We start from the raw sequence: 24,677 nt of genomic DNA, 5'->3' as shown, positions 1-24,677 counted from the left end.
AGTCTTTTTCAGTTTTTCTTAATTTGTGTTGTAAGTTTTTAAAAAAAAGATTTTGCTAAGTTTGGGGTATAAGAACAAAAGTTTGTTTGTTTTTAATTGGGGGAAAACAGAAGTGCAGTGTAATGCACCATCTTAATGTTGAGAACCCCTTCTTGTGTAAGCATGTGTAATTTGAAAAAGCTTTTCAAGTGATTGTGAGGACCATTGTCTGAAGTTAGTCACCTCCCTACATTCCTTTGGTACTTTGGAAATAAAGTGAGAGCAGTTTTAGGTTGCTGTAGAGTTTTTCTTTTACCATGTGGTCTTTAGAGAAAATCTGAGTTGCCTGTTGCTTACCTGAAATTTCCACGTGGTATAAAAACAGTCATGGTCTAGGGATGTGACAAAGAACTGGAATGCTGAAGGTACTAGGCCTGGCCTTAGCTGTTAGGTAGCCGATAAAAACCAAAAATAAGGACTTCATGAAGTAGACTTACCTTGGCCCTTATCTGGGAAGAAATTGGTTTGATTGAATCACTTTTAGCAATGCAGCAGATCATCCAGAGGCTAATGTATTCATTTTGGTTTTCCCAGTCAAGTAAGCAACCCTGAAGTCAGTGATCAGAAACCTGAAACTTCAAGCCTTGCTTCAAACCTTACCATGTCAGAGGAAAGTAAGTACCATATTCTGTGCATCATGGACGTATTCCTGTGACCAGGTGATGCTGACCTTTTATAACTGGTTTTCACTGATTGCCTCACCTGTCTCAGAGTATCCAGAATCCTTTCATTGCCTTGTACGTGTGTTCATCCTTACGCCCTCCTATAAACCTTATTGCATACCAGCTAAGGAACAAAGTCACATGGGATCCACTCCTAGGGAATGGTGATTGTGTTTCTGTTTTGAGATTGAATGTTCTTCTAAAGGTAATAAATAGTGCTTTACTCAAAGTCAGAAAAATTTGTGGGCCAGCCTCTGACTGCTTCTCTGGATGGCTTGATGTGTTTCCAGCTTTCTAATAACCAAATGATTCTACCTATCCATCTAGACCAAAAAAAAGAAAAGTAGTCCCCCAAGAGCCCAAAACTGATACTGGGCCCTGAGGGAGACCCATCTGAATAGGATACACCCTCTGTTTACCAAACCTTAGCCAAAAATTTGTAGAATGTTCTTTTTTTTTTTCTTGTGGAGATCTAAGCTTTCTTTGGAATATCATGGTGGTATGCTCCATAGGGCAGTTAGTCCTCCTTGAAATTAAATAGCTATGCCCTTTCATATTATACCACACACTTCAGAAGAATAAATTTGTGTACGTTGCTTTATAAAAAGACATTTGTTTAGGACATACATATTAAGATGCTTAACCTTAACTTTATATAATTCCCATGTAATAAAAGATGATATGCCTTTTTTAAAAAAATGGTTATGTCTTGAGTTGTATATATTACTTCTTCAAAGATGCTGTTCCAGTAGTTCTCAAACGTTTAGCATACCTGAGAGTTAAGCTGGAGTGCTTATTTGTAAGGTAGCATTCTAGCCTCATCTTTAGTGATTATCATTAGTAGACCTGTTGTGGATGAAAATCTGCATTTTTCAGAAGATAGCTAGGTAACTCTGATACATATGGGAACTGCTCTAATCAACGAAAGGTGTCTCCTCTAATTTTTTTAATATCTCACTCCAGTATTCTTGGGCTTCCCTTGTGGCTCAGGGGTAAAGAATCTGCCCGCAATACTGGAAACCAGCGTTTGATCCCTGGGTTGGGAAGATCCCCTGGAGAAGGGAAAGGCTCCCCACTCCAGTATTCTGGCCTGGAGAATTCCATGGACTGTCTAGTCCGTGGAGTCTCAGAGTCAGACACGACTGAACGACTTTCACTTCACATCCCCAAGAAAAAGGTCTGTTCCTTACATACTTCAGGGCCCAGAAGTAAGTTGAGTCTTCTTGCTTCTTAAAAATTATTTCTCTTTTTTTCCTTCAAAAACTCTAGTTCCTTTGAAGTCTATATTTATGCCCCTTCCTCCAGCTTTCTTTTTACCTCAGACTGAACTCCTAGTCATTTTGCTCTTTAAAGACTAGATCTTTGTTTTCTTCTCCATCCAGACCTTTATTATTCTTGGTAATTTGGACATCCATGTAGATGACCTGTCCAACACCTATAATGTCCCTCTTCTTTTCCTATCCCTTTTTACTCTATATGGATTCTGCAGTTCTTTATTATAATTACTCCTTTACTAATACCTTTAATAATTTTGCCTCTTGAACTGTCCTTGCTAAACCCCAATCCTGATTTAATCCAACTGTCCACCTTCTCTGTAAGTATTACTTTAAATAGCTAAACATTACTAGGTAGTTTATACACTTAGCTGACTGTTTACTCACAGGGCCTTAAGTGGGCACCCTACTGCACTTTACTCATGAGTTTTACCTTTTACCATTTCTTTCCTCTCAGAGCACCCATACTGCTCACCTCTTTTCATATTTGACTGATGATTTCTTCTTGAATAGAAGCTGTCTGACAGGAGGTTCCCTTATTAACCTACCACCACCAAGTCTTCAGCCCTACTTGTGTTTGTACCCATGTTACCTTGTTTTATTCTTGTCAGAATGGAAATGGTATTCTTGTTCCTGTGAAAGGTAAGACCTTTTAATTGTGCTTCATATCCTGTCTGTTCTCACCTACCCCAAGGACTTTGGTACTGTGATTATCCTAATACCATTCTTGCATTGTCTTATTCTTCTCTTCTTAATCCATCTTGTCTGTGGAGACATGACCCAGTATCTTCCATCTTAAAGCACAAACAAAACCCTCCCTGAAGTCCATATTCCCTACCAGTTACAGACCTTCTCTTTGTCCCATGACCCACCTTGGAACCTCTGGAAAGAGTTGCCCTCACTTGTTTTGCCTCCTCCCATGCACTCTTCATCCCTCTCAAATTTAACTTTGTCACCATTCTTCCAGTGAAACTGCTTTTGTCAAGGTCATTAGTTCCTTTCAATAACTGAAAGTACTAGTTCCAGTGGGTATTTCTGTCTGCCTGTATCCTGCCTCTTACCACTCTTTCTCCCACCCTTCTTCTTTGCTGGCCTTTCTTCTGCTGTCTAATCTCTGAATGTTAGTGGGCCTCTGGGTTTGGTTCTAGTCCACCATCTTTGTTCTTTCTGTATTCTCTCACCCATTTCGTTACTTTAAATATTTGAAGCATAGTTAATAAATTCCAAATTTGTGTTCCTAGTCTGACTTCTTGCTCTAATTTCGTTTTTGTATCCTACTGCCTACTTGATATCTCCAGTTAGATATCTAAAAGGAAAGTCATACTTAAAATATGTAAAAAGCCTTTTCTGCCCTTAGCCCTCACCAAAGCTGTTCTCTTCCCCAACTTCTTCATCTTTGGAAGTATTTTCACTATCCCTCCAATTTCTCAAGCTGAAAACCTAGAAATTATCCTGTTTTCCGTGTTTTCCTCATTCCCTAATTCAAATTCATCAGAATGTCCTGTTAGTTTTACTTTCAGAGTATATTTCTAGATTTTTGCCTTGTTTCCACTGCTGTTACCTTTTTTTAAAAAACAGTGCAGTGTTGAACACATCCAAATTTATTTACACAATGCTAAAGAAATTTGAGTTCTATTTCCATTTTGTGGAATTTTATTCTGGGATCCAGCTTTGTTGTGTAACTGACATAGGTCATTGAAACTTGATTATCCCACCTCACATGCAATTTTCTGTCTCAAGGGAACAGAAAACTTGGGTTTTTAATGCACATACAGTAATGATCTTAATACTGCTTTACAATTTAGTAGGAAGGCAGCTGTCCCACAGCTTGAGGGGGAAGAAGGGCAGGCAGAGAAGTTATAATTAAGCAGATTATGCCTTGACTCTTTTTAATCTTTTCATAGTTCCCAAGTACCACAAAGATTAAGGCTTATTCATTCTCTAGAGAAGTAAAAATTGGCCTAGATCTCCTAGAATGTTTTGCGAATCTCTTCTAGAATTAAAGGAGAGAAGGAGAAGGATTTGGGTTTTTGAAAATACTTGTCAGCAGAGAAGGAACCATTATGTAGAAATCAAATGAACTTCCGTTCTATGTTATGGACGATAAGAACATTAGATCTAACTGAGATTCCTTTAATTTTTGTCAAAGAGATTAATGATTAGTATAATCTACAAATTGCTATGAATTACTTTTCAGAGACTGTGAACAGTGGCAATAGGCAAGATCCATGATAAGCTCATTCGCAGATGATTTGTGTTACTGTTGGGCATGAATTGACCCCACATCTGATCTCGATCAGTGTTCCCTTTTGGGGTAAGACACTCAGAAAACCCAGCTAGACATAAAATTAGTTGGTTCACCCTTAGTCCTTATTCACAATAGAGCAACCTCCCTTATAATAGATAGTGAAGGATGTTCTTGAACAATTTAGGAATCTGGTATAAGCTCTGTGTGTTGTATCTCTGTCTATAATTTGGACTGAAATACTGCTAATGAAAAGGATTCTGCTACCTGTCAAACTTGAGTTGAATATTTACAGTATTTATCCCAAATGAAAACATGAGGATTAAGCCTCATGACAGTATCTATTCTAGATGAAATCATGGAGGTCAAGAGGGCAGTAGCTGTGAAAGTCTCTTTACTTGATGGTTTATCAGAGCGTTACATCAGTTCCTCAGGTCTGTCTCTGCTTTACCAAACTTAAAGCTTTATTACAAAGCTGAAAAAAATAATAGTATAAAAGCATGCTTGCATCTTTCTGCTGCTGATTATATATAGCAGTAGCAACAGTTATTGGATACTTTTTCCAAATCTGTCTTCCTGCAGGTCATCCTTATGACCTTTTACTCAGAATAGGGTAAGCATCCAGAGAATGAATAAGCTTAAGAAGTATAATGTGGCTTCCTAGACATGGATCTTGCATTTTAACTTCACCTTTGAGCATAGACGAGAGCTTAAGAAGTTACTTCATTTATGGTTTTAGAACAGTGATGGTGATGGTAAATATCAATCAGTACTGGGAATTCCCTGGCGGTCCAGTGGTTAGGATTCCACACTTTTGCTGCTAAGGGCCCAGGTTTGATACCTGGTTGGGAAACTAAGATCCCACACGCCACACAGCACAGCCAAAAATAGAGATCAATTGGTACTGACCTTCAGCTCTTTTCTTTACTGCCTTCATTCCAGCTTCTTTTACTGTTTCTCAAAGTCTCTATAAACTCATTATTAGAAGAGTGAGGTATTTCTACTGTGTAGTCTTTTTAAATTTCTTGATGTCCAAGCTTTATTCTGTTCCTTAGTTTGAAAGACTGTACAGTGAGACATGAAATTTTCCCCTTTCATTTTTGAAATGTTCTAACTTTTTACCTGGCGATATCTTTCTTTCAGTTATGACATGCACCGATTACATCCCTCGCTCATCCAATGATTATACCTCACAAATGTATTCTGCAAAGTAAGTTGAATAATTGTTTCAAAATCTTTATGCTTTTCCTCTAGATTCCTTGCAAAATGTAACTTGATATTTAAGCTATTAAGTTGACATTTAACTTATTTTCGCCTCTCTTGTTCTCTCTGGCCCTACTCCAGTTTTTTTTTTCCATGTAAATATAGTCTAGGTATCGTCCTTTTAAAAAGTTAATGATTATCTGAAATAGATCACTGTTACCCAGGAGCTTTCTCAATGTGAATAGGCACTGAAAAGTGTAAGATACCATTAGTGATGAAAATATATCACTGCTTAACCTCTCATTATTCTCTCTTTGCTCCACTTTAAAAGAGAGATCAATTAAAAAAGCTAAAGCCAGCCTCAGACTGGGACTCCTGGGTCTAATCTGTGTTCATCTTATTGCTTTAGAAGCTTATTCTTTTAGAAGTGTCCTCAAGTAGAAAGTAGGCTTGAGGTTAGACAGATTTAGTGAGTTTAAATCACTCAGAGGCAATATTTTGGGCCTCATGAGATAAGATCAGCATTTAAGATCTACTAAGTTAATCATCTCCAAGATGATTAGGTGCAGAACAGTGTGTATATCAAGCTCCCAACTGCAGCTGATAAAAGTTGAGCCTGCGTACATAGATGTGTACAAGCGTGCTTTATTAACCTAGGATAAATTTTTACGTGCTTACATAGGCAAGTTACATAAAGAAATTGGTGACAGAGGTGAGTAATATGTCTGGGTCTCTTGTAAAAGAAAACTTTTCCTTTTTGTGCCCATTTGTATTAAGTGTCTTTTGAATTTTACATCAGTTTAAAAAAAAGGAGCTGATTGAAAAATCATCTCAGTGAATTCTCCAAATTCTAATCTGGTATTATCATTAACATTAATAACATCCTTGGGCCAGTCATTTTCCTTGTTTTTCTTCTGTGAAATGACTGAACCTGTTCCCTGAGGTCCTTATGAAGGTGATAAAATAATTTGAGCTATAAAGACACTAAATAAATATTTTATGATCTTTATCATATCTGGAGATTAATCCATTTGAAGTTACTAAGATTTTAAGTCATTCCCACATGATTTGATTGACGGCTACAGCCTGAGCTATTTTCTGGTCTCAGGTCTGGCTAAGAAGACTAGAAATTTTCAAATTCAGTCTTTTAGAGTCTACTGAGATGTGAATATAGCAAATTGCAAATTCATTCATTTATTCAAAAAAGTATTGTATACCTGTTGCACTCAGGACACCTTCTTAGCTTTCTACCTTAAAGTAGACCTCCTTACCACTGACCTAAACCACTGCATTTTTTAACTGCCTCTGTTTCAAGTCCCCTTCCCCCATCCATTTTACAAAGAAATGTCAAACTAATGTTTATTAAAGAACAGCTTTGATCTTGTCATCCTTTTCTCAACAATTTCAGTGACTCCTCATTGTTTCAGATTTGTCTGAACACTTTTAGCCTGGTATTCAAGGTCTTTGCTGTCTGTCTTATACTTTCCCTTAGTAAATCTCTGTTCCTTGTTGGCTGAAGTCCTGTCTGTACCCTTGGCAGAGGCTTTCTCTTTTTCTAGAACACCTTTTCTCTCTCTCATTTTTACACATTCTGTCTGCTCACAGATCACTTCTCTTTAGCTTTCCTTCATTTTATTCTCTCCAAAAACTGCAAAAAAAAAAAAAAAAAAAATTTCCCCTCTGAAACTACCTCCCCCCCATTATTTTATTGTTATGACCTGCATGGTACATGACACTTACTTTCTTACTTTATAAGTACAGGATAACTCACCAAATAAAATAACTCATATCTAAAAATTCAGTGCATAAAATGTGGCACCATCTTATTCCATGGATGAAATGAGCAGGTCAGCTAGCTGGTTTAAAATCCCTGAAGTTTCACTGTTGAATTCATCTCTAGCTAAACCAACTAGTGGCAGTATACTCTGGCTTAAATATCAGCGGGGCAAGCCAGTGTCCTGTCTAGGACTTCCCGGATTTTATTAGTCACTTGACTCTTGATTTTATAGGCTCGATCTAGGGACATTGGGCCACACTCCTGATCCTGGTTTTCTAATATGGTGGTTGCCTGCTTTTTCTCTGAAGGTCTCGCCCTCTTTTCCAAGTTCCACTTTCACTCTCTAAACTTTGCTTTGGCCTAGAGGGCTCAGTGGGGAATGGAGTCAGTTGCTAATCTGTTCTACCCAGTTGTCTGTCCTTTTAGGATTTTATTCTATATTTAGACATAAGGGTATAAATGAGTTTAGTCAGTACTTGTATCTCACATAGGGCCTTGCACATAGCACACCACAAATGTCTGTGGTGTGATTGGACCTTTGGAGGATATTTGAAACTGTTAATTTTTCTGTAAAATTGTTTGTTAGGTAGATGATAAGTAGACCTGAAAAGGAAAAAATAATTCTACTTTCTGACCATATTAAGAGACATTTTATGTGACAGGTTAGTCTACTCATTATTGATTCTTTGCTGTTAGTGATATTAGCTGTTTTTTGTTTTTCTTACGTGAAATTTTTTGTTTTCTTGAACTTTTCTAGACCTTATGCACATATCCTCTCAGTTCCTGTTTCGGAAACTGCTTACCCTGGACAGACTCAGTACCAGACCTTGCAGCAGTCTCAACCCTATGCTGTCTACCCTCAGGCAACCCAGACGTACGGACTACCTCCTTTCGGTAAGGCATCCTGTTGTAAGCAGTTTCTAAGAATATTGATTTTATCCCACAGAAATTTCCATCTTTCCCCTAAAAGCAAGCATGGCTAATCGGGAAGCTGAGAGAAAGCAAGTTGTTCTTGACAGCCTCTGCTTGTTAAAGGTGTGATAGAAGTTGGCTGTGCTTTTCCACAGTGTATTTGATGCATGTAATATAAAATCATAACTTTTCAGTACTCACTTGTTTATCTGCCATAATTTAGATATTTCCAAGATGCTAAGTCTTGACTGGAAAACTTGGAATCTTCAGGTTTTTGGAAATTCTTTGAGGAATTGCTATTGATTTGACTTACTTCGTGGAAAACATGGTACCATGACAAATATATTTTGAGGTGGCTAATTTCTTACTAAAATTAAGTAATCTACATATTCAGGTAAAATATACCTTATAGTTCTCTCTCTCTCTCTGTCAGTTTTTCTCCTTCCTTCTTATCCCATACTGCAAGATCAGTTGTTGCTCTGCTGAACCAAAAAGTCATCTTAGAGGGGGGGAAATCCCTGATTTTGTACAGCCTTATCTTGTGCATAGAGAGTTTTGTTCTTTGGTTTTAGGTATCTTGGACTGAATTATAAATTAGAATGATTTACTAAAAGTCAGTTTGAGGTTCTTTGAGCACTTAATACGTGCTGATTTTTCATTGTGTGTATTGATAGATATGTTCAGTGTGGTTTAGTGCTACTTTGCTAGAACTGATGTCAGGAAATTGAAAGAATACTGTATTTAAAAAAAAATATTTAGTATGTTAATAAAAGTATAACTTGGTAGCCCTTATTGCAACTAGCTGGGAATTAGAAAATCTTCCTAACAGATTGCCGCAGATTCTGGGTGTTGCTTGCTTTTGGTTTTGACATTCCTACTTTTCCTGGCCTATTTGGCTACTCTTAGCATTCCTTGGCTCTTGATAACTACTAGAAACAAAAATTGGAAGTTTGGTTTAATGGTAGTGGTAGCTGATAACTTCATGAAAGAAAAGAAACAGAAATGCTCTTGTTTTCCTGTTTGTATACCCACACCTCAGTGCCTGTCAGTATCAGCAAGTATACTAAAATCTTATGTTGCTGATATATTTAACCAGCCTACTTGAGCAGTCCTTTCAGATGCAGAACTCCCTGTGAATATGTTTGTGTTTATTTCTTTTTGTATATATTAAAGCTAATTTACCAGCAGCTGGCTAGTATCAACAATAGGCTAGTGAGTATAAAGTATTTCATGTTGTTTTTGTTTTTGTTTATTTTACTCTCTGTTTTGATTTAAATTCTTCATTGGAAAGCCAAAAGCCCTTTATGTCATTGTTGAACAACTGTTTATTCCTGCTGTTCAGTGTTAAGTAAAGCTCTTGTTATATCTCTCAACTCAGATTATGGAATACATAGCATAGTGCCATGTGCATGGAGGTAGGTCCTAGATATTATGGTATCTTTTATAATCACTGCATTTCCTCATATTAAGGAAAGAAAATTCTGTAAACTAGATCCCTGTTAAAAACTTGAAGGAGACAGTATTTTATAAAAAAAATATTGGTTATAACAGGCTCTTTTATTAATCTGTTTCTGTTTAATAATTGGGATGAAAGAAACTTGTTTCTTAAATTCTTATCAGTAGTTCAGAGAACTGTTCATTAGCTTAATTTGCCTTTGAATGATAGGTATGGCATATCCTCAAATTTCATAAAGGAAATTTCTAAGAAATACTTATAATACTTTTTATGTATGTGTGATAACTTTAAGTGACTATATTTTTAAAAGAGATTTTCTTATGTTTTACCACATGGCTTTTTTTGTTTTATAGCACTCAGATATAAAACACTCCACTTCTTCCTGTATAGCAGAGGACATTATATCCAATATCTTATAATAACCTGTGGTGGTGGTGGTGTAATTGCTAAGTTGTGTCCAACTCTTACTACCCTATGGTCTGTAGCCTGCCAGGCTCCTCTGTCCGTGGGATTTCCCAGGCAAGAATACTGGAGTGGGTTGCCATTTCCTTCTCCAGGGGATCTTTGCAGCCCAGGGATTGAACGCAGGTCTCCTGCATTGCAGGCGGATTCTTTACTGACTGAGCCACCAGGGAAGCAAAAAAATGGAATCACTATGCTGTACACTTGAAGCTAACATATATAGTAAGTCAGCTACCCTTCAGTTAAAAAAACAAAAAAACTCTTCATTCCTTTCCTTGTGAAAAAGTGAAGTGCAAGTTGCTCACTTATGTCTGACTCTTTGTGACTGCATGGACTATACAGTACATGGAATTCTCCAGGCCAGAACACTGGAGTGGGTAGTCTTTTCCTTCTCCAGGGGATTTTCCCAACCCAGGGCCCGAACCCAGATATCTCTCATTGCAGGCGGATTCTTTGCCATCTGAGCCACAAGGGAAGCCCAAGAATACTGGGGAGTAGGTAGCCTATCCTTTCTCCAGTGTATCTTCCTGACCCAGGAATCAAACCAGGGTCTACTGCATTTCAGGTGAATTCTTTACCAACTGAGCTCTCAGGGAAGACCTTATTCTTGTGAAGGTTTCAGTAATTTTATTCTCTTACTTTTAGCACTAACACTCAATTAGCTAGTCTGTTTTTTATTTCAGATGTAAACAGAGCTTTAGAAAATCTTATTGTAATAATATGACTTTATATTAATATATTTATGCAATAATAATAATAATCAGTTCAGTCGCTCAGTCATGTCCAACCCTTTGTGACTCCATGGACTACAGCACACCAGGCCTCCCTGTCCATCACCAACTCCTGGAGTTTACTCAAACTCATGTCCATTGAGTCGGTGATGCTGTCCAACCAGCTCATCCTCTGTCGTCCCCTTCTTCTCCTGCCTTCAGTCTTTCCCAGCATCAAGGTCTTTCCCAGAGAGTCAGTTCTTCACATCACGTGGCCAAAGAATTGGAGTTACAGCTTCAGCATCAGTCCTTCCAGTGAATATTCAGGACTGATTTCCTTTAGGATGGACTGGTTGGATCTCCTTGCAGTCCAAGGGACTCTCATGAGTCTTCTCCAATACCACACACAGTTCAAAAGCATCAATTCTTCGGCACTCAGCTTTCTTTCTGGTCCATCTCTCATATCTATACATGACTACTGGAAAAATCATAGCTTTGATTAGATGGACCTTTGTTGACAAAGTAATGTCTCTGCTTTTTAATATGCTGTCTAGGTTGGTCTTAACTTTTCTTCCAAGGAGCAAGCCTCTTATAATTTCGTGGCTGCAGTCACTATCTGCAGTGATTTTGGAGCCCCAAGAAAATAAAGTCTCACTCTTTCCATTGTTTCCCCATCTATTTCCCATGAAATGATGGGACCAGATGCCATGATCTTCGTTTTCTGAATGCTGACTTTTAAGCCAACTCTTTCACTCTCCTCTTTCACTTTCATCAAAAGGCTCTTTAGTTCTTCGCTTTCTGCCATAAGGGTGATGTCATCTGCCTATCTGAGGTTATTGATATTTCTCCCAACAATCTTGATTCCAGCTTGTCCTTCATCCAGCCTAGCGTTTCTCATGATGTACTCTGCGTTCAGTTCAGTTCAGTTCAGTTCAATCACTTAGTCATGTCCGACTCTTTGCGACCCCATGAATTGCAGCACGCCAGGCCTCATTGTCCATCACCAAGTCCCGGAGTTCACCCAAACTCACGTCAATTGAGTCGGTGATGCCATCCAGCCATCTCATCCTCTGTCGTCCCCTTCTCCTCCTGCCCCCAGTCCCTCCCAGCATCAGAGTCTTTTCCAATGAGTCACCTCTTCACATGAGGTGGTCAAAGTACTGGAGTTTCAGCTTTAGCATCATTCCTTCCAGAGAACACCCAGGGCTGATCTCCTTCAGAATGGACTGGTTGGATCTCTTTGCTGTCCAAGGGACTCTTAAGAGTCTTCTCCAACACCACAGTTCAAAAGCATCAATTCTTCGGCACTCAGCTTTCTTCACAGTCCAACTCTCACATCCTTATACATGACTACTGGAAAAACCATAGCCTTGACTAGACGGACCTTTATTGGCAAAGAAATGCCTCTGCTTTTGAATATGCTATCTAGGTTGGTCATAACTTTCCTCCCAGGGAGTAAGCATCTTTTAATTTCATGGCTGCAATCACCATTTGCAGTAATTTTGGAGCCCCCCAAAATAAAGTCTGACACTGTTTCTACTGTTTCCCCATCTATTTCCCATGAAGTGATGTGACCAGATGCCATGATCTTAGTAAGTTATCAAATAAGCAGGGTGACAATATATAGCCTTGATGTACTCCTTTCCCTATTTGGAACCAGTCTGTTGTCCCATGTCCAGTTCTAACTGTTGCTTCTTGACCTGCGTACAGATTTCTCAGGAGGCAGGTCAGGTGGTCTGGTATTCCCATCTCTTGAAGAATTCTCCACAATTTGTTGTGATCCACACAAAGGCTTTGGCATAGTCGGTAAAGCAGAAGTAGATGTTTTTCTGGCTCTCTTGCTTTTTCAGTGATCCAGCGGATGTTGGTCATTTGATCTCTGGTTCCTCTGCCTTTTCTAAAACCAGCTTGAACATCTGGAAGTTCTCGGTTCACATACCTGTAGAAGCCTGGCTTGGAGAATTTTGAGCATTACTTTGCTAGTGTGTGAGATGAGTGCAATTGTGTGGTAGTTTGAGCTTTCTTTGGCATTGCCATTGAAATAATAATGAGTGCTTACTGTGCCAAGCAATATGCTGAGAATAAGTACTTCACACTTTACATTATTTTCTTATTTAATCCAAACCAACAGTCATAAAAAATAAGTGGTAGCATTATCCCTGTTTATAGATGAGGAAACACATTTAGAAGGATTAAGTGACTAACCTGAGGTCATACAGTTAGTAGATGCCTTGGATTAGAATTGCACCCCAATCTGTTTAAATCCAGAAGTGCTCATAAATTTAGGTCTGTATGAAAAAGTTAATATTAGAGTTGACATGAAATTAAAGTTTCCTCCTTTTAAAGAAGTGAGAAAAGACGAAGGAAATCTAGGAAGCCCATATTATGACAGATATTTAAAAGTAAAGGAATAGTGGTCATCTTTCCACAGCTAAATAGAAATGATGAGATGGCAGAATAAAGATTTGAGGTTTAACTTCCAGTGATCTGATTGAATATGTGTGAGTGAAAGGGTACTTACTTATTTGTTTTTAGGAGCTCACAAAAGATTGGCTTAATCTCCATTGTTCTGCCTTCTTTTAAAAGAGGTTTAATATGAGATGGAGATTTGACAGTAGTATTAAGAGTCTTATGTTCATGTCATTTCCCTCAGTAATCCTTTCTAGGGATTTATCCTAGGAAATTAATTAGAAATAACCACAAAAAATTACTGCCGAGATACTCATCACAGCATTATTTACAATAGCAAAAGATTGGAAACAGCCGACTTATTGACTGGAAAGATGTGTGTTAAATTGCAGTAGATTCGTAGAACAGAAAACTGTGTAGCCATTATAAACCATATTCTTAAAGAATACTTAGTTGTTGAGGTCCTTTAGTGGACCGGAACCTGGCGGTCCAGAGTCGACCAGTTTACTTTAAGAAAGTAAAGGAGATAAAGAGGCTGATGTTCCTTGGTTTACGCAGAAAACCAATAAAGCTCCTGACACGAGGCTTGTGCTTTTCATGAAGGCACCTGGCGCCCTCTCCATAGGGTGAAGGCACAGAGCACCTTCTCGAAAGGGTCTTAGAAGCCCAGGCAGGAAAGTGAACACAGCGGGCTTCTGTGCTCCAGATATAGCCAGAGAGAGAGAGAGAGAGAAGACACGGGGACCCAGGCTCTGATGGAGCAAGGGTGTTTTATTCAAAATTGTGTGAGTATTTATACTGTCTTACAAGGTAGCTATTTTCAGCAGAGATAAAATCAAAACTTACAAGTTATCAAGGAATCATGAGGTCATCCATATGAAAGAGAGAGGGTTGTAAATAATCACTTTTACCATATGGAAAAACTAACGGAAGGAAATGCGTGCATTCCTAACCCCCACCTCCCCAACCCCCGCCCAGCAGTTTGCTGCTCCACTTAATTCCTGAATATTCAGGAATTAATAAGGGACAGAGGATTCTTGACAGATCCAAAACAGCACACAGGAAGCCTCCTGTTAAATGCTTCCTGACACTTAGTGTCTTGAAAACATAGCTCAGTATTAATTGATAAAAGCAGTATATCAAACTGAAAATATAATATAATACAACATAATATACTAAGTATTTTTTAAAAAATACTACATAAAGAATAATTTGGAAGAAGAACTGAATGTTAACAGAACAGGCAGTACAGGTTTGATCTCAGTTACTGAAGAAGCATGCAAAACGAGGACACAGTTCCACTGTGCACCGGTTTCAGTTAACACAGTCCCATGCAAAAGCGAGAACTGCCTGTAGTTTTTTCTATATGATGATATATGCAATATTTTTCTTTCCACTTTCTGTAGTTTCCCAATTTTCTATAATATACATCTACTTGTTTTATTATTAACAAAGTACTCAGATTATTTAGTATTTATAATAGCTCATCCTAGTGAGCTATTAAGTCAACCAGATATTTTTTCACATTTTTTTCCCAGCATTTACATGTACTTCAATTCTTAACCAGACTAATCTTCTCTAACCTGGAGAAGGAAATGGCAGCCCATTCCAGTATTCTTGACTGGGAAATCCGATGGACAGAGGAGCCTGGTGGGGTACAGGCCATCAGGTTGCAAAGAGTCGGACACAACTTAGCGACTGAGCTTGCACAGTCTTCTCTAAAGGTCCACTACTCTGATGCACGTTACTGCAAAGTGAGGTGCTCAGATCAGTTTGGTTAGTAACTAACCCATAGGGAAGTATTTGGGCTGAGAAACATGGGTAGAGTTAGTGAAAAGACCCCACTGTGGGGCAGCAGGAGCATAGCACTCAGAGACAAAAATTCCTTTGCCATTTTTTGATCAGTTATTGCTCTACATCAGGCTCTTGGTGCTTAAATGACTTGAGAAAGTCTGAACTTATGGGCAAAGAACAGTGGACTAGGTAGGAGTCAGGAAGCCAGGATTTTATTTCTTTGATAATAGTGCTCTACAGTCAGACTATTTGGTGGTCATGCTACTTGTTACTTGAAATTCTAGGAATAGCGCTTTTAAAGGAAGGGCTTAAAGAGCAGGGCTACAGTGATGCCGGATGGAGAAGGCAGTGGCACCCCACTCCAATACTCTTGCCCGGAAAATCCCATGGGCAGAGGAGCCTGGTGTAGGCTGCAGTCCGTGGGGTCGCTAAAAGTTGGACACGACTGAGCGACTTCACTTTGACTTTGCACTTTCCTGCATTGGAGAAGGAAATGGCAATCCACTCCAGTGTTCTTGCCTGGAAAATCCCAGGGACAGCGGAGCCTGGTGGGATCCGTCTAAGGGGTCACACAGAGTTGGACAGGACTGAAGCGACTTAGCAGCAGCAACAATGATGCCGGAAGCAGTGTCCCTGTTGTCTTTTATTCCTTTATTCTTTATAAAACAGTATTAAATATACTTCATGTTTATACTTCATGTTTCTGGCCCAGAACATTCAAAACTAGCTATTTCCTCTAACTTGTCTTGGACATTTTGCACTAATTTTTGACTTTATCAGAAAGACCAATTTATAGAAATAATACATTTTGAAACTTTTTAAGAATACATGCTAAATAATGAGACTAGCAAAACCCTCTCAGTTACTATTATTCTTATTAGTAAGATAGTATTTTAGTACAGTGTAATAATAAACATGTTCAGAAATCCAGCACCCCAGGTTCAGAACCTATTTGGGAAAAAAAAAAAATTGATTACAATAAATCTGAAAGTTACTGTGACGGGTGACGCTGGAATGGCAAGTTGTTTCTAAAAACTGTGATAGTCAATCACCAAGAGTCTAAGCACTGATTCAAATTTCACATCATGAATGTTTAAAAAACTACATTCTGAAGTATTTTTTATTGTTAAATGTCAACCATAGCAAGGACTTTAGCTGTGGCTTACCTGGACAAGACTTAAAATCATCATGAACTAAGTAAGGAGGGGGACGGCCCTTCTAATTCATGCTAAGATGTTGGTGTTTCTTAATCTCTTCAAATAAGTTATTTCATGTGTTTAATAGGTGAGAAAAAACTATGACTTTTTAATGCTTTAAGGGTTTGATAAATTAGGAGTTTGGGATTAACATATACCCACTACAATATATAAAATAGGTAAACAACAAGAACCTATACTGTATAGCACAAGAAACTATACTTCATATTTTATAATAACCTATAATGGAAAAGAATCTGCGTGTGTGTGTGTATATGTATATATACATGTATATATGAATCACCTTGTCATACAGCAGAAACTAGTACAACATTTTAACTGTACTTCAATTAAAAAAAAAAAAACAGTTTGAGACAAGGCAGTTACCATGTTCCATTGTCAGCCTTTTAAGATTTTCACATCTCCTTTTACTGTTCTTACATTTACTTATCAACAGATTTTATAGATCTCAGTTACACTAAGGTATCTGAATGCCATGGTGAAGCAGAGGTCTTTACTATCAAAGCATTATATATTTATACATTTCTTACCAGATTAAGAGTATGTGAAATAAGGTAATACTGAATTTGAAGCTGTGGCTGACCTTCATACTGATTTCCTATGGAATGTGTTTCATCGATGAATCTTCTTGGACCCACTTATCAGCTTCAACTATATTGATCCAATAGCCATAACTATTCAGAGCACAGTGAGGTTTTTCATAGACTTTTGCATAGCCAAAATTATGACAGAAACAATTCATTCATAAAGGATATCCTTAGACTCTCATGTAGAAGCATGCTTTTCTTACGGTTTCCTAGTTTACTGCAGATGAAAAAGGAGATACAACCAGAAACAGAGGATTGTCAAGAAGTGACAGATCACAGAGGAAAGGCAAAGAGATAAAGAACCTCCAAATCATAGAACTGTAATTGAGTTCTGCTTAGTGCTAAGCAGATGTTTTGACATACTGTAGTAGTCTCTGGGATGTTTCTGTAATGTACATAGCACAGCACAGAAGTGCTCTTGGAAACAATAATTCTGAAAAAAGGTATGTTCCCCCTGCTAAGAAGATAGGAAAGGGTATGAATATATTTTTAAAAGATTGCCACCTAGGAGCATTGTGATTGAAAAAAAAAAAGTGAATAGCTGTGATATCTGTCAGTGTGAGGTGGATTTTTATGTTCTGACAGGGAGAGATGTCTCTCAGATATTACATGGAAGAGTAAATTATGAACAGCAGGTAACATCCCATTTTTATTAAAAAGGAAAAACAAGATTGTAATCAGAAGAAATCTTAGTGGCTCTTATGCAAACTGTGAATAGTGGTTAAGTCTGGATGATGGGATTATATGTGACTTTATTTTTTCTAAAAATTAGGAATTACATATTTCTGTTAATGTTTTTAATTTATGAAAGTAAGCAGGTATATCTTTCCTAATCAGAAGAAACAAAGGTAACAAAATAACCAGCTTAAGGAGGCAGAGAAGTATATATACATTTTAGAAAAATCTGGTTCTTATTTAATGGGTAAGTGAATTTTAAATGTATGTGGAATATCTCCCACCTTGACAGTGCACACAAATAATTTGAATGTCAGACACTCTTTACAACAATGCTTGGGTGTCAGTAGCTCTTTTTCTGACTCCTGAACAATTTCCCCCAACCATTGAGGTGAACTTATATATGTATATTACTATTGGGGTTTTTGACAGGATTTTTATTTCTATGGCCCCACTCTCAATTCTTTGAAATTGTATTTGCTTGTGGTATATGATGAGTGGGAGATTCAGTAATTTTCTCTTACAAGCAAATTTATTATTGTTTTAAGATTTAGATTTTTAAACCTACTGGCTGATATGCTCCTCAGTCCCAGTGTATTGTTTGTAATTGGTCCAATTTATCTGATTCAGGTGCATTGTGGCCAGGTATGAAACCTGAAAGTGGTTTAATTCAGACTCCATCTCCAAGTCAACACAGTGTTCTTACCTGCACTACAGGGTTAACCACAAGCCAGCCAAGCCCAGCACATTATTCTTATCCCATTCAAGGTAAACAGGCATGGTTGTGTGTGTTTCATTTTTTTTTTTTATTACTGTTTTTTGTTTTTAATCTACCTGTATCTCCAAACATATTGGGTAATACAGGATATTTACATTTGTGCATGCTTTTTGTGTTAGACAAACCAGAACTTAGGAGTGAGGTTCATAAGTAGTTTAAGCCTTCGTGAACTGCTTAATAGAATTGAAGATTCCTCTTTTGCATGTTGGTGTCCAGAAGACCTGTCTGATTTTGTTCTAGTCTGTTTCCAGTGACATTTTGTCCTGTAAACGAGCAGAAGACTGTAGGTTAGAGCTCTGCTGCTTCTTTTCTGTGGAGTCCAAACAGAATGGAACATGAGATGAGTGCTGCTCTGTGAGGTGTGTGCTGCTTTTCTGCTGTGGTTTTTGTCGTACCTCCTCCCCCATTTTGTACTTCTTGGTAAGCATTTTTCTTGCGCCAAAATTCAGTCTTGTTTCTATTTTGTGATGAAAAGCATAGCATTAAAGCTTGAACTCTAAACCTCTCTGCCTTCCTGAATTTTTCTTCTGAAAAGTTAGAATTAAGACAGGACTATTAGAAATGAAGACAAAGAAACTTGAAAGGCACTATGGAGTTAATTCCCTCTCCTTTCAAGTCCAATGCAGGGAATTTGTCATTGCTCCAAGTGGGGAATTAATGTCCATCAACTTGGCTTCTCATCTGCCTCCTTTCTCCCAGCTTTTAAATATTATTCTTTATAAAATGGTGATGCTAGAGAGATGAAGTTAGGATAGCGACAGCTGGTCTGAGGTATTCTTAAGATACAAACTTTGAGGATAAAAAATGTTTTTATTTAGATTATATTAAACAAAATGTTTTGATTTTTGGTGTTAACTGTTTTCAATAAAATGATTAAGAACTACTTTTTTCTTGGCCTTTTGGGAACAGAACTGGTTACGTTCCTAAGACCTTACTCTGAGCTACCTCTATCTCCTATTGTTTAGCAAGTCTCCTCTTCTCTTAATTATTTTACCGTGTCTCCTCTTTTCTTATTCCCGCCCCACCCCCCCACCCCCCCGCTTTCCCCCTTCTTTCTTTCTAAAATAGGAACAAGCCAGAAGGGAAAAACTTAAGAGCATGACTTTATCTTCTCCTCTAACCCTCTTCATTTTTATAAAGTGTTTCTCTAGGTTGGTAGGCTTTGGGGTCCAACTACATCCAGGCAAGTCTAGTAGACAAGTCCCTCCAAAACATTTATATCTCTGATGACTACACCTTGGTCATGAAAGAAAAGCAAGTTCTCTTCTGTTATATTAATAATACTCTTCCAAGGTGTAGAACCACCACTCCTCCTCTGTACTTGTATCTTGAATTTGTGGAACCTGGTAGCTGAGCTTAACTTCTCCCTTCTTGTAAAACAAGAAGAACCACCTTGTGGGGGTCTTTTAAGACCCATTGCTTTAAAGAAAAAGTCACAAAGCCATTCTGTGACTTAATTTGCCATATCCTAATTTCTTTACCTTTTAGTACATTTTTTCCCTTTAGATCAGTTAACCCAGTTTCCTCCATTGTGCTAATGATTATTGTTGGTATTTATTAAGTTTGTATTACATGTTTAGCATTGTTTTAGCAGCAGATAAGTGTTACTCATGTAATCATAACACGCCTATGAGGGAAGTACTGTCACTAATCTCATTTTGCAGATTTGACACATAAGACACAGTGGATAAGTCAAGGATGTAAGCTGGGCAGTCTGGCCCTAGCACATGAGTGTAATGTGTATGATTTTCAGTATTGAAGTCATGGTATCAATATCAGCTCCCCAAACTGTGAACCTGTACTAGCAAGTATTCAAATTCATTTCCCTTCCCTTTTCTGGTTAATCTGTTGGCCCTTTATATCCTTCATTGCAGCTTTGGCACAGGGTAGAAATTAAGGCAGAAATTAACCATCAAGTTGTCCATTTTTGCCATTTATTCTGAGAAAAAGTTGGTAGAAAGAAGGTAGTAACAATTGGCTGAAATGAAATATGGATGTTTTGGGCACATTTGAGTACTTGAATTCTCCACTATCAGTATCACTCTTCTCACACCTACTTTTCATTTCCACTAGCTTGGCTAATGAATGTTATTTAGCTCTCCAGGGCTTCATCTCCCCCCACTCCCCACCCACTCCCGTGTAACTACCCAGTCACAGCATGGAATAAAAGCAAGGAGCATTGTACTGATTTTTTTTTTTTAAGTAATCAAGATGGCCCCTCATCCCCTCCAAAAGCTTTCAACAGTTGACAATAGTCCATCTTCCCTGGAGAAATTAGAGAAATTATAGCAAATTCCACTTCTGGCTTGATCAATTCTGATCAAAACCTTTTGTTTAGTTTCTACTTCAATGCTCATGAAAACTCTTTGATTAAATAGTTTTGGGTTCTTTATATCAACCTTTTCCTAGAGTGTCTGTGACTATGGCCAGATCTCTGGTTATTTTCTTGAGTTGAAATGGTTAAAATAATTAAAATTCAAATAGTAAAATTAGTTTTAGAATTTTCAAAATTAATTTTAACCCAGCCTTGATTTTCAGTGAATGTCTCTGGGATCGAATAGTGTTGGTGACACATAACAGTTTTTTGTTGACTAGATTTGTTTTGTATTTTCTTAGACTCTTATTTTTTATTGATGACAGATGATAGAGTTATATATCCCCTTCCCTACATGCAGTTTTCCTTATTACTAATATCTCACATTAGAATGGAACATTTGTTATGATTAATGAACTAATATTGGTACATTATTATTAATTAAATCATAGGTTTACTTAGGTTGCCTTAGTTTTTACCTGATGTCCTTTTTCTATTCCAGGATGTCATCCAAGACACCACATTTCATTTGATTGTCATGTTATTTTAGTCTTCTCTTGACTGCAGTTTTTCACACTTCGCTTGTTTCTGATAACCTTGACATGCTATTATTTATAAATCCCATGAGTATTTATTGAGCATCACTTATTACAGGCCAGGCATTTTGCTAGATGTTCAGTTCAGTCGCTCAGTTGTGTCCGACTCTTTGCGACCCCATGAATTGCAGCACGCCAGGCCTCCCTGTTTAGCAAGATTCTGCCTTCATGGAGCTTATGGACTAGGAGGGGAGGCAGAGGACAAAGAAGTAAAGGGAGAAATAAATTTTGAAAAGTGCTTTGAAAGGGGAAAAGAACTGGTTGTTGTGATTGGGAAGACAAGAAAGGAGTTTGTTCTAATAGAGGAGTCAGAGTCTCTGTGGATGTAGACATGCTGAGCGGGAACCATCAAGCTGGAGGGCAAGAGGGACAGGCCGGGGAGAACAATCGAGGCAGCAAGAGCGACATCGCAAAGGTCCTCAAGTGAGAAAGAGGGTCTTATTTTCAGTAACTCGAAAACTGGGGCGAGCAAGGGTGGTGGAGAGACATATATAAAATTAGTGAGGTGGGTAGGATCTAAATCTTGCACCAACTTCTATGTGCCATTAACGCTTGGGTTACCCTCCAGCTGTGGGCTAATGTCACATAACTATGCCTCTCACAGTTCTGTAACCACTGCCTTCTCATTAAAGCTGTCTGTGTATCCTGACTTGCAGGTGGACCTTGAGTGGGGTATGGTTCTCAGAAGCTTATCTTCCTATGATTTCACAGTTTCATTGTCAAAACAGGAGTGGAAACTATCCAAAAACAGTTGGCCATCCCATTGGCACTTGGGGAGCTAATAGTCTTTATATATATATATATATCAGTAGGAGTTATTGCTTGAGTTTTAAATGATCCTAGAAATTTATTCTTTTTGTTGCATATTTTATTGCTGCTGCTTCTGTTTTTTTAAGTCAGCAGTTGAATTTGTTGTTGTTGAGACCTACATACATATTTCTGTGGGATGATCAGTGCTTTTTTTTTTTTTTTTGAGATGCCTGACTTTTTGTCATAGTGCAGGAGGTGGGGCATGTAGTGATTGTGTATATTTTAAGGTGAGTTTAGCCTGAGTTCAATGCTGGTTACAAGAACCTAAATAAATATTACTTAATTGTCATCTGACTTATATCACTAGAATTTAAATAACATGAGGGCAGGCATTGTCTTCACTCCTCTATTCCCAGTGACTGGAACAGTTTCTGGGCACATAGTACACCCTGGTTTGATGAACAGATGAGTAAATGAATGACACTTCAGGAATGATTTGATTGAGTTGAGGAAAGAACTGTTATTAAGCAGCCCTGTAAACTTTCTAGGTTAGCAGACCAACATTTTCTATAATGGAAGCCACTATTGCCGAGAGAAATTTGTGATGTTTATAGTACTGTACTTGTTAAAAACTTGATATCAGCAACTAGCTAATCAAGACATTAAACTTCCTGTCATGGATATTAGAGTGTGTGGCCAGTTGTTTTCTAGGTCTACCTTTTTACCTCCAGTAAGCGATCTGAAAATTGTTAAATTTATAAAACTGCCTTATCAGAATACCTTTTTCCCTGTGTGTGTGTAGAGATCAGATATGAATAAGTTGAACCTCTAACCATTTATAAATTATTAAGAAGGTAGAACAGAATTAAAGGTAAATAGGAACAGATGGAGAAGGAAATGGCACCCCACTCCAGTACTCTTGCCTGGAAAATCCCATGGACGGAGGAGCCTGGTAGGCTGCAGTCCATGGGGTCGCGAAGAGTTGGACACGACTGAGCGACTTCACTTTCACTTTTCACTTTCATGCATTGAAAAGTGAAATGGCAACCCACTCCAGTGTTCTTGCCTGGAGCCATCTATGGGGTCGCACAGAATCGGACACGACTGAAGTGCCTTAGCAGCAGCAGCAGGAGGAACAGAGGAGTGTATGCTAGGACTAGAGCTAAAGAAAAATTGATCTAGAAACAGACTTTGCTGGAAGAGATAACCTTGAGAGATTAAGTAAATTCTTCATTTTCTTCCCCACATTAAATCACCTATGTTCAGCCAACAGGCCTGCCTAGCATAATGTACTAGTAATAGCATCTGGAATGTACCCAAAATTCTTTTCCTTCAAGAATAATTTAAAAGCTACTTACAGAATCATCTAGCTTATATACAGTAATTTCTTAGGACTTCCCCTTAGGGAGAAAAATATTGATGGGAAGAAAATATTATCTATAAGACTATAAAATCTGTTTCATTTAGTTGTTGGGTTTAAGAAAGTAAATAAGAATCCTTTCATTTACCTGGGGGAGGGAGTACCATAGAAAAGGAAATCTCCCTTAGAAGTGAGGAAATCTGATTCCTAACTCAGGAAAGAAAGGGCACTGAATGAAGAATTGGGAGATCCCAATTATCGTTTGGCTGTTTGCCTTTAACTCTGTGACTGTGGACAAATGAACTCTTCTTCTTTGTCCCAAGTCTTCTGAAGCTACTGTTGCATCAGTAGCTGTTCCCTACGTCTAACTTGCTTGAGTCTCTTCTGGACTTTAAGCAGAGTAGCCTTGAGGAAAGGGATAAACATTCCCTCTGATTTTGACCAGTACGCTCAAGTTTCTGCCACATTTGTTCACCTGCACTACTGTTAATGGAGATTTTCCTAATAACTTTCCCTCTGAGGACTTTGTCACCAGTGGGATAGGTAGTCAGACAGGCTGATCTACCTGATGGTGAACTTTTATTGTGTGTGTCACTGCAGTAGGAACCAAGTGTAAGTATGTTTATGATGAGTGAAGGAGAAGTTCAAGAGCAGTAAGTGCCTCACAATTTCACTTATATTGTCCACCTGGAAAAAAAAATCAATGTGGCAAATGCTAGTCACGGAGGATTTGATTAAAATGCGAGTGGAATTTGTGATAGAAGGGTGTGGAAAACTTAACCCAAATTCCTTGTCCTGACACAGGTAGCCTAAGTAGCTTAAAATTTTTTACCTGACCAGAATAGTATTGAATACTTTCTGAGTTTTCCTAAGCTCATTGGTGAAATCATTAAATGCCAGAACATGGTGTTTGTTGAAGCAACCCCAAATACTTTAGAATTTGGAGAGCTACCTCAGTTGCTCAAAGTAATTGTGTTGCATCAGAAAAGGCCTGATTTGGGGCAAGTGACAGTAAATATCACAGTATAGGAATTACATGTGGATTTGCCAGAGCTTTTGTTGTTTTTACTGGTGTCAGTAGGTCACACTGCAGGTGAGTTATTTTGCAGCTGCCAGAGAAGATGGACTGGAATGATTTGGTTTAGCTTCTGATTTCCTTAGTATCATTAGCATGAAGCAGGGCATTGTGTTGTGTCCTTCTAGGACTTTAGTAGGAATAGTGACTTTAGTAGGAATAGTTGAAGACTCAAGTTGAAACAGGAAAAATGTGTAAACTACTTTATTTCTAATTAAATCTCAATTAAGGTATAGCATGCAAAAGAGAAAAACTGGTATCTAGTATTTATTTCCTTTGCCAATGTTTCTTATCTCCTTGTCAATCTGTTTACTTAGGACAGAATATATTTTCAGTTTCTTTCAGCCTTTCCCATAATCTCTTTTAACACTTTCAATCTTAT

The 24,677-nt window shown here is 38.0% G+C and overlaps 1 protein-coding gene across 4 annotated transcripts in view; it reads left to right on the top strand.

The window, feature by feature from the left end:
* EYA3 (EYA transcriptional coactivator and phosphatase 3) overlaps positions 1 to 24,677 on the top strand; it is a 95,910-nt gene that overhangs the window by 37,909 nt on the left and 33,324 nt on the right. For 2 of the 4 annotated variants that reach the window (XM_040229778.1, XM_040229777.1), the window contains exons 4-7: positions 574 to 653; positions 5,364 to 5,430; positions 7,958 to 8,094; positions 18,053 to 18,190. In XM_040229778.1, coding sequence (XP_040085712.1) covers positions 574 to 653; positions 5,364 to 5,430; positions 7,958 to 8,094; positions 18,053 to 18,190 — 422 coding nt within the window. The remainder of the gene's footprint in view (positions 1 to 573; positions 654 to 5,363; positions 5,431 to 7,957; positions 8,095 to 18,052; positions 18,191 to 24,677) is intronic. The other 2 variants (XM_040229780.1, XM_040229779.1) reach the window with 1 other exon arrangement.

This window comes from Oryx dammah, unplaced genomic scaffold (assembly GCF_014754425.2).
Source record: "Oryx dammah isolate SB20612 unplaced genomic scaffold, SCBI_Odam_1.1 HiC_scaffold_27, whole genome shotgun sequence".
Lineage (NCBI taxonomy): Eukaryota > Metazoa > Chordata > Mammalia > Artiodactyla > Bovidae > Oryx > Oryx dammah.
This window is presented reverse-complemented; position numbering and strand designations above follow the sequence as displayed.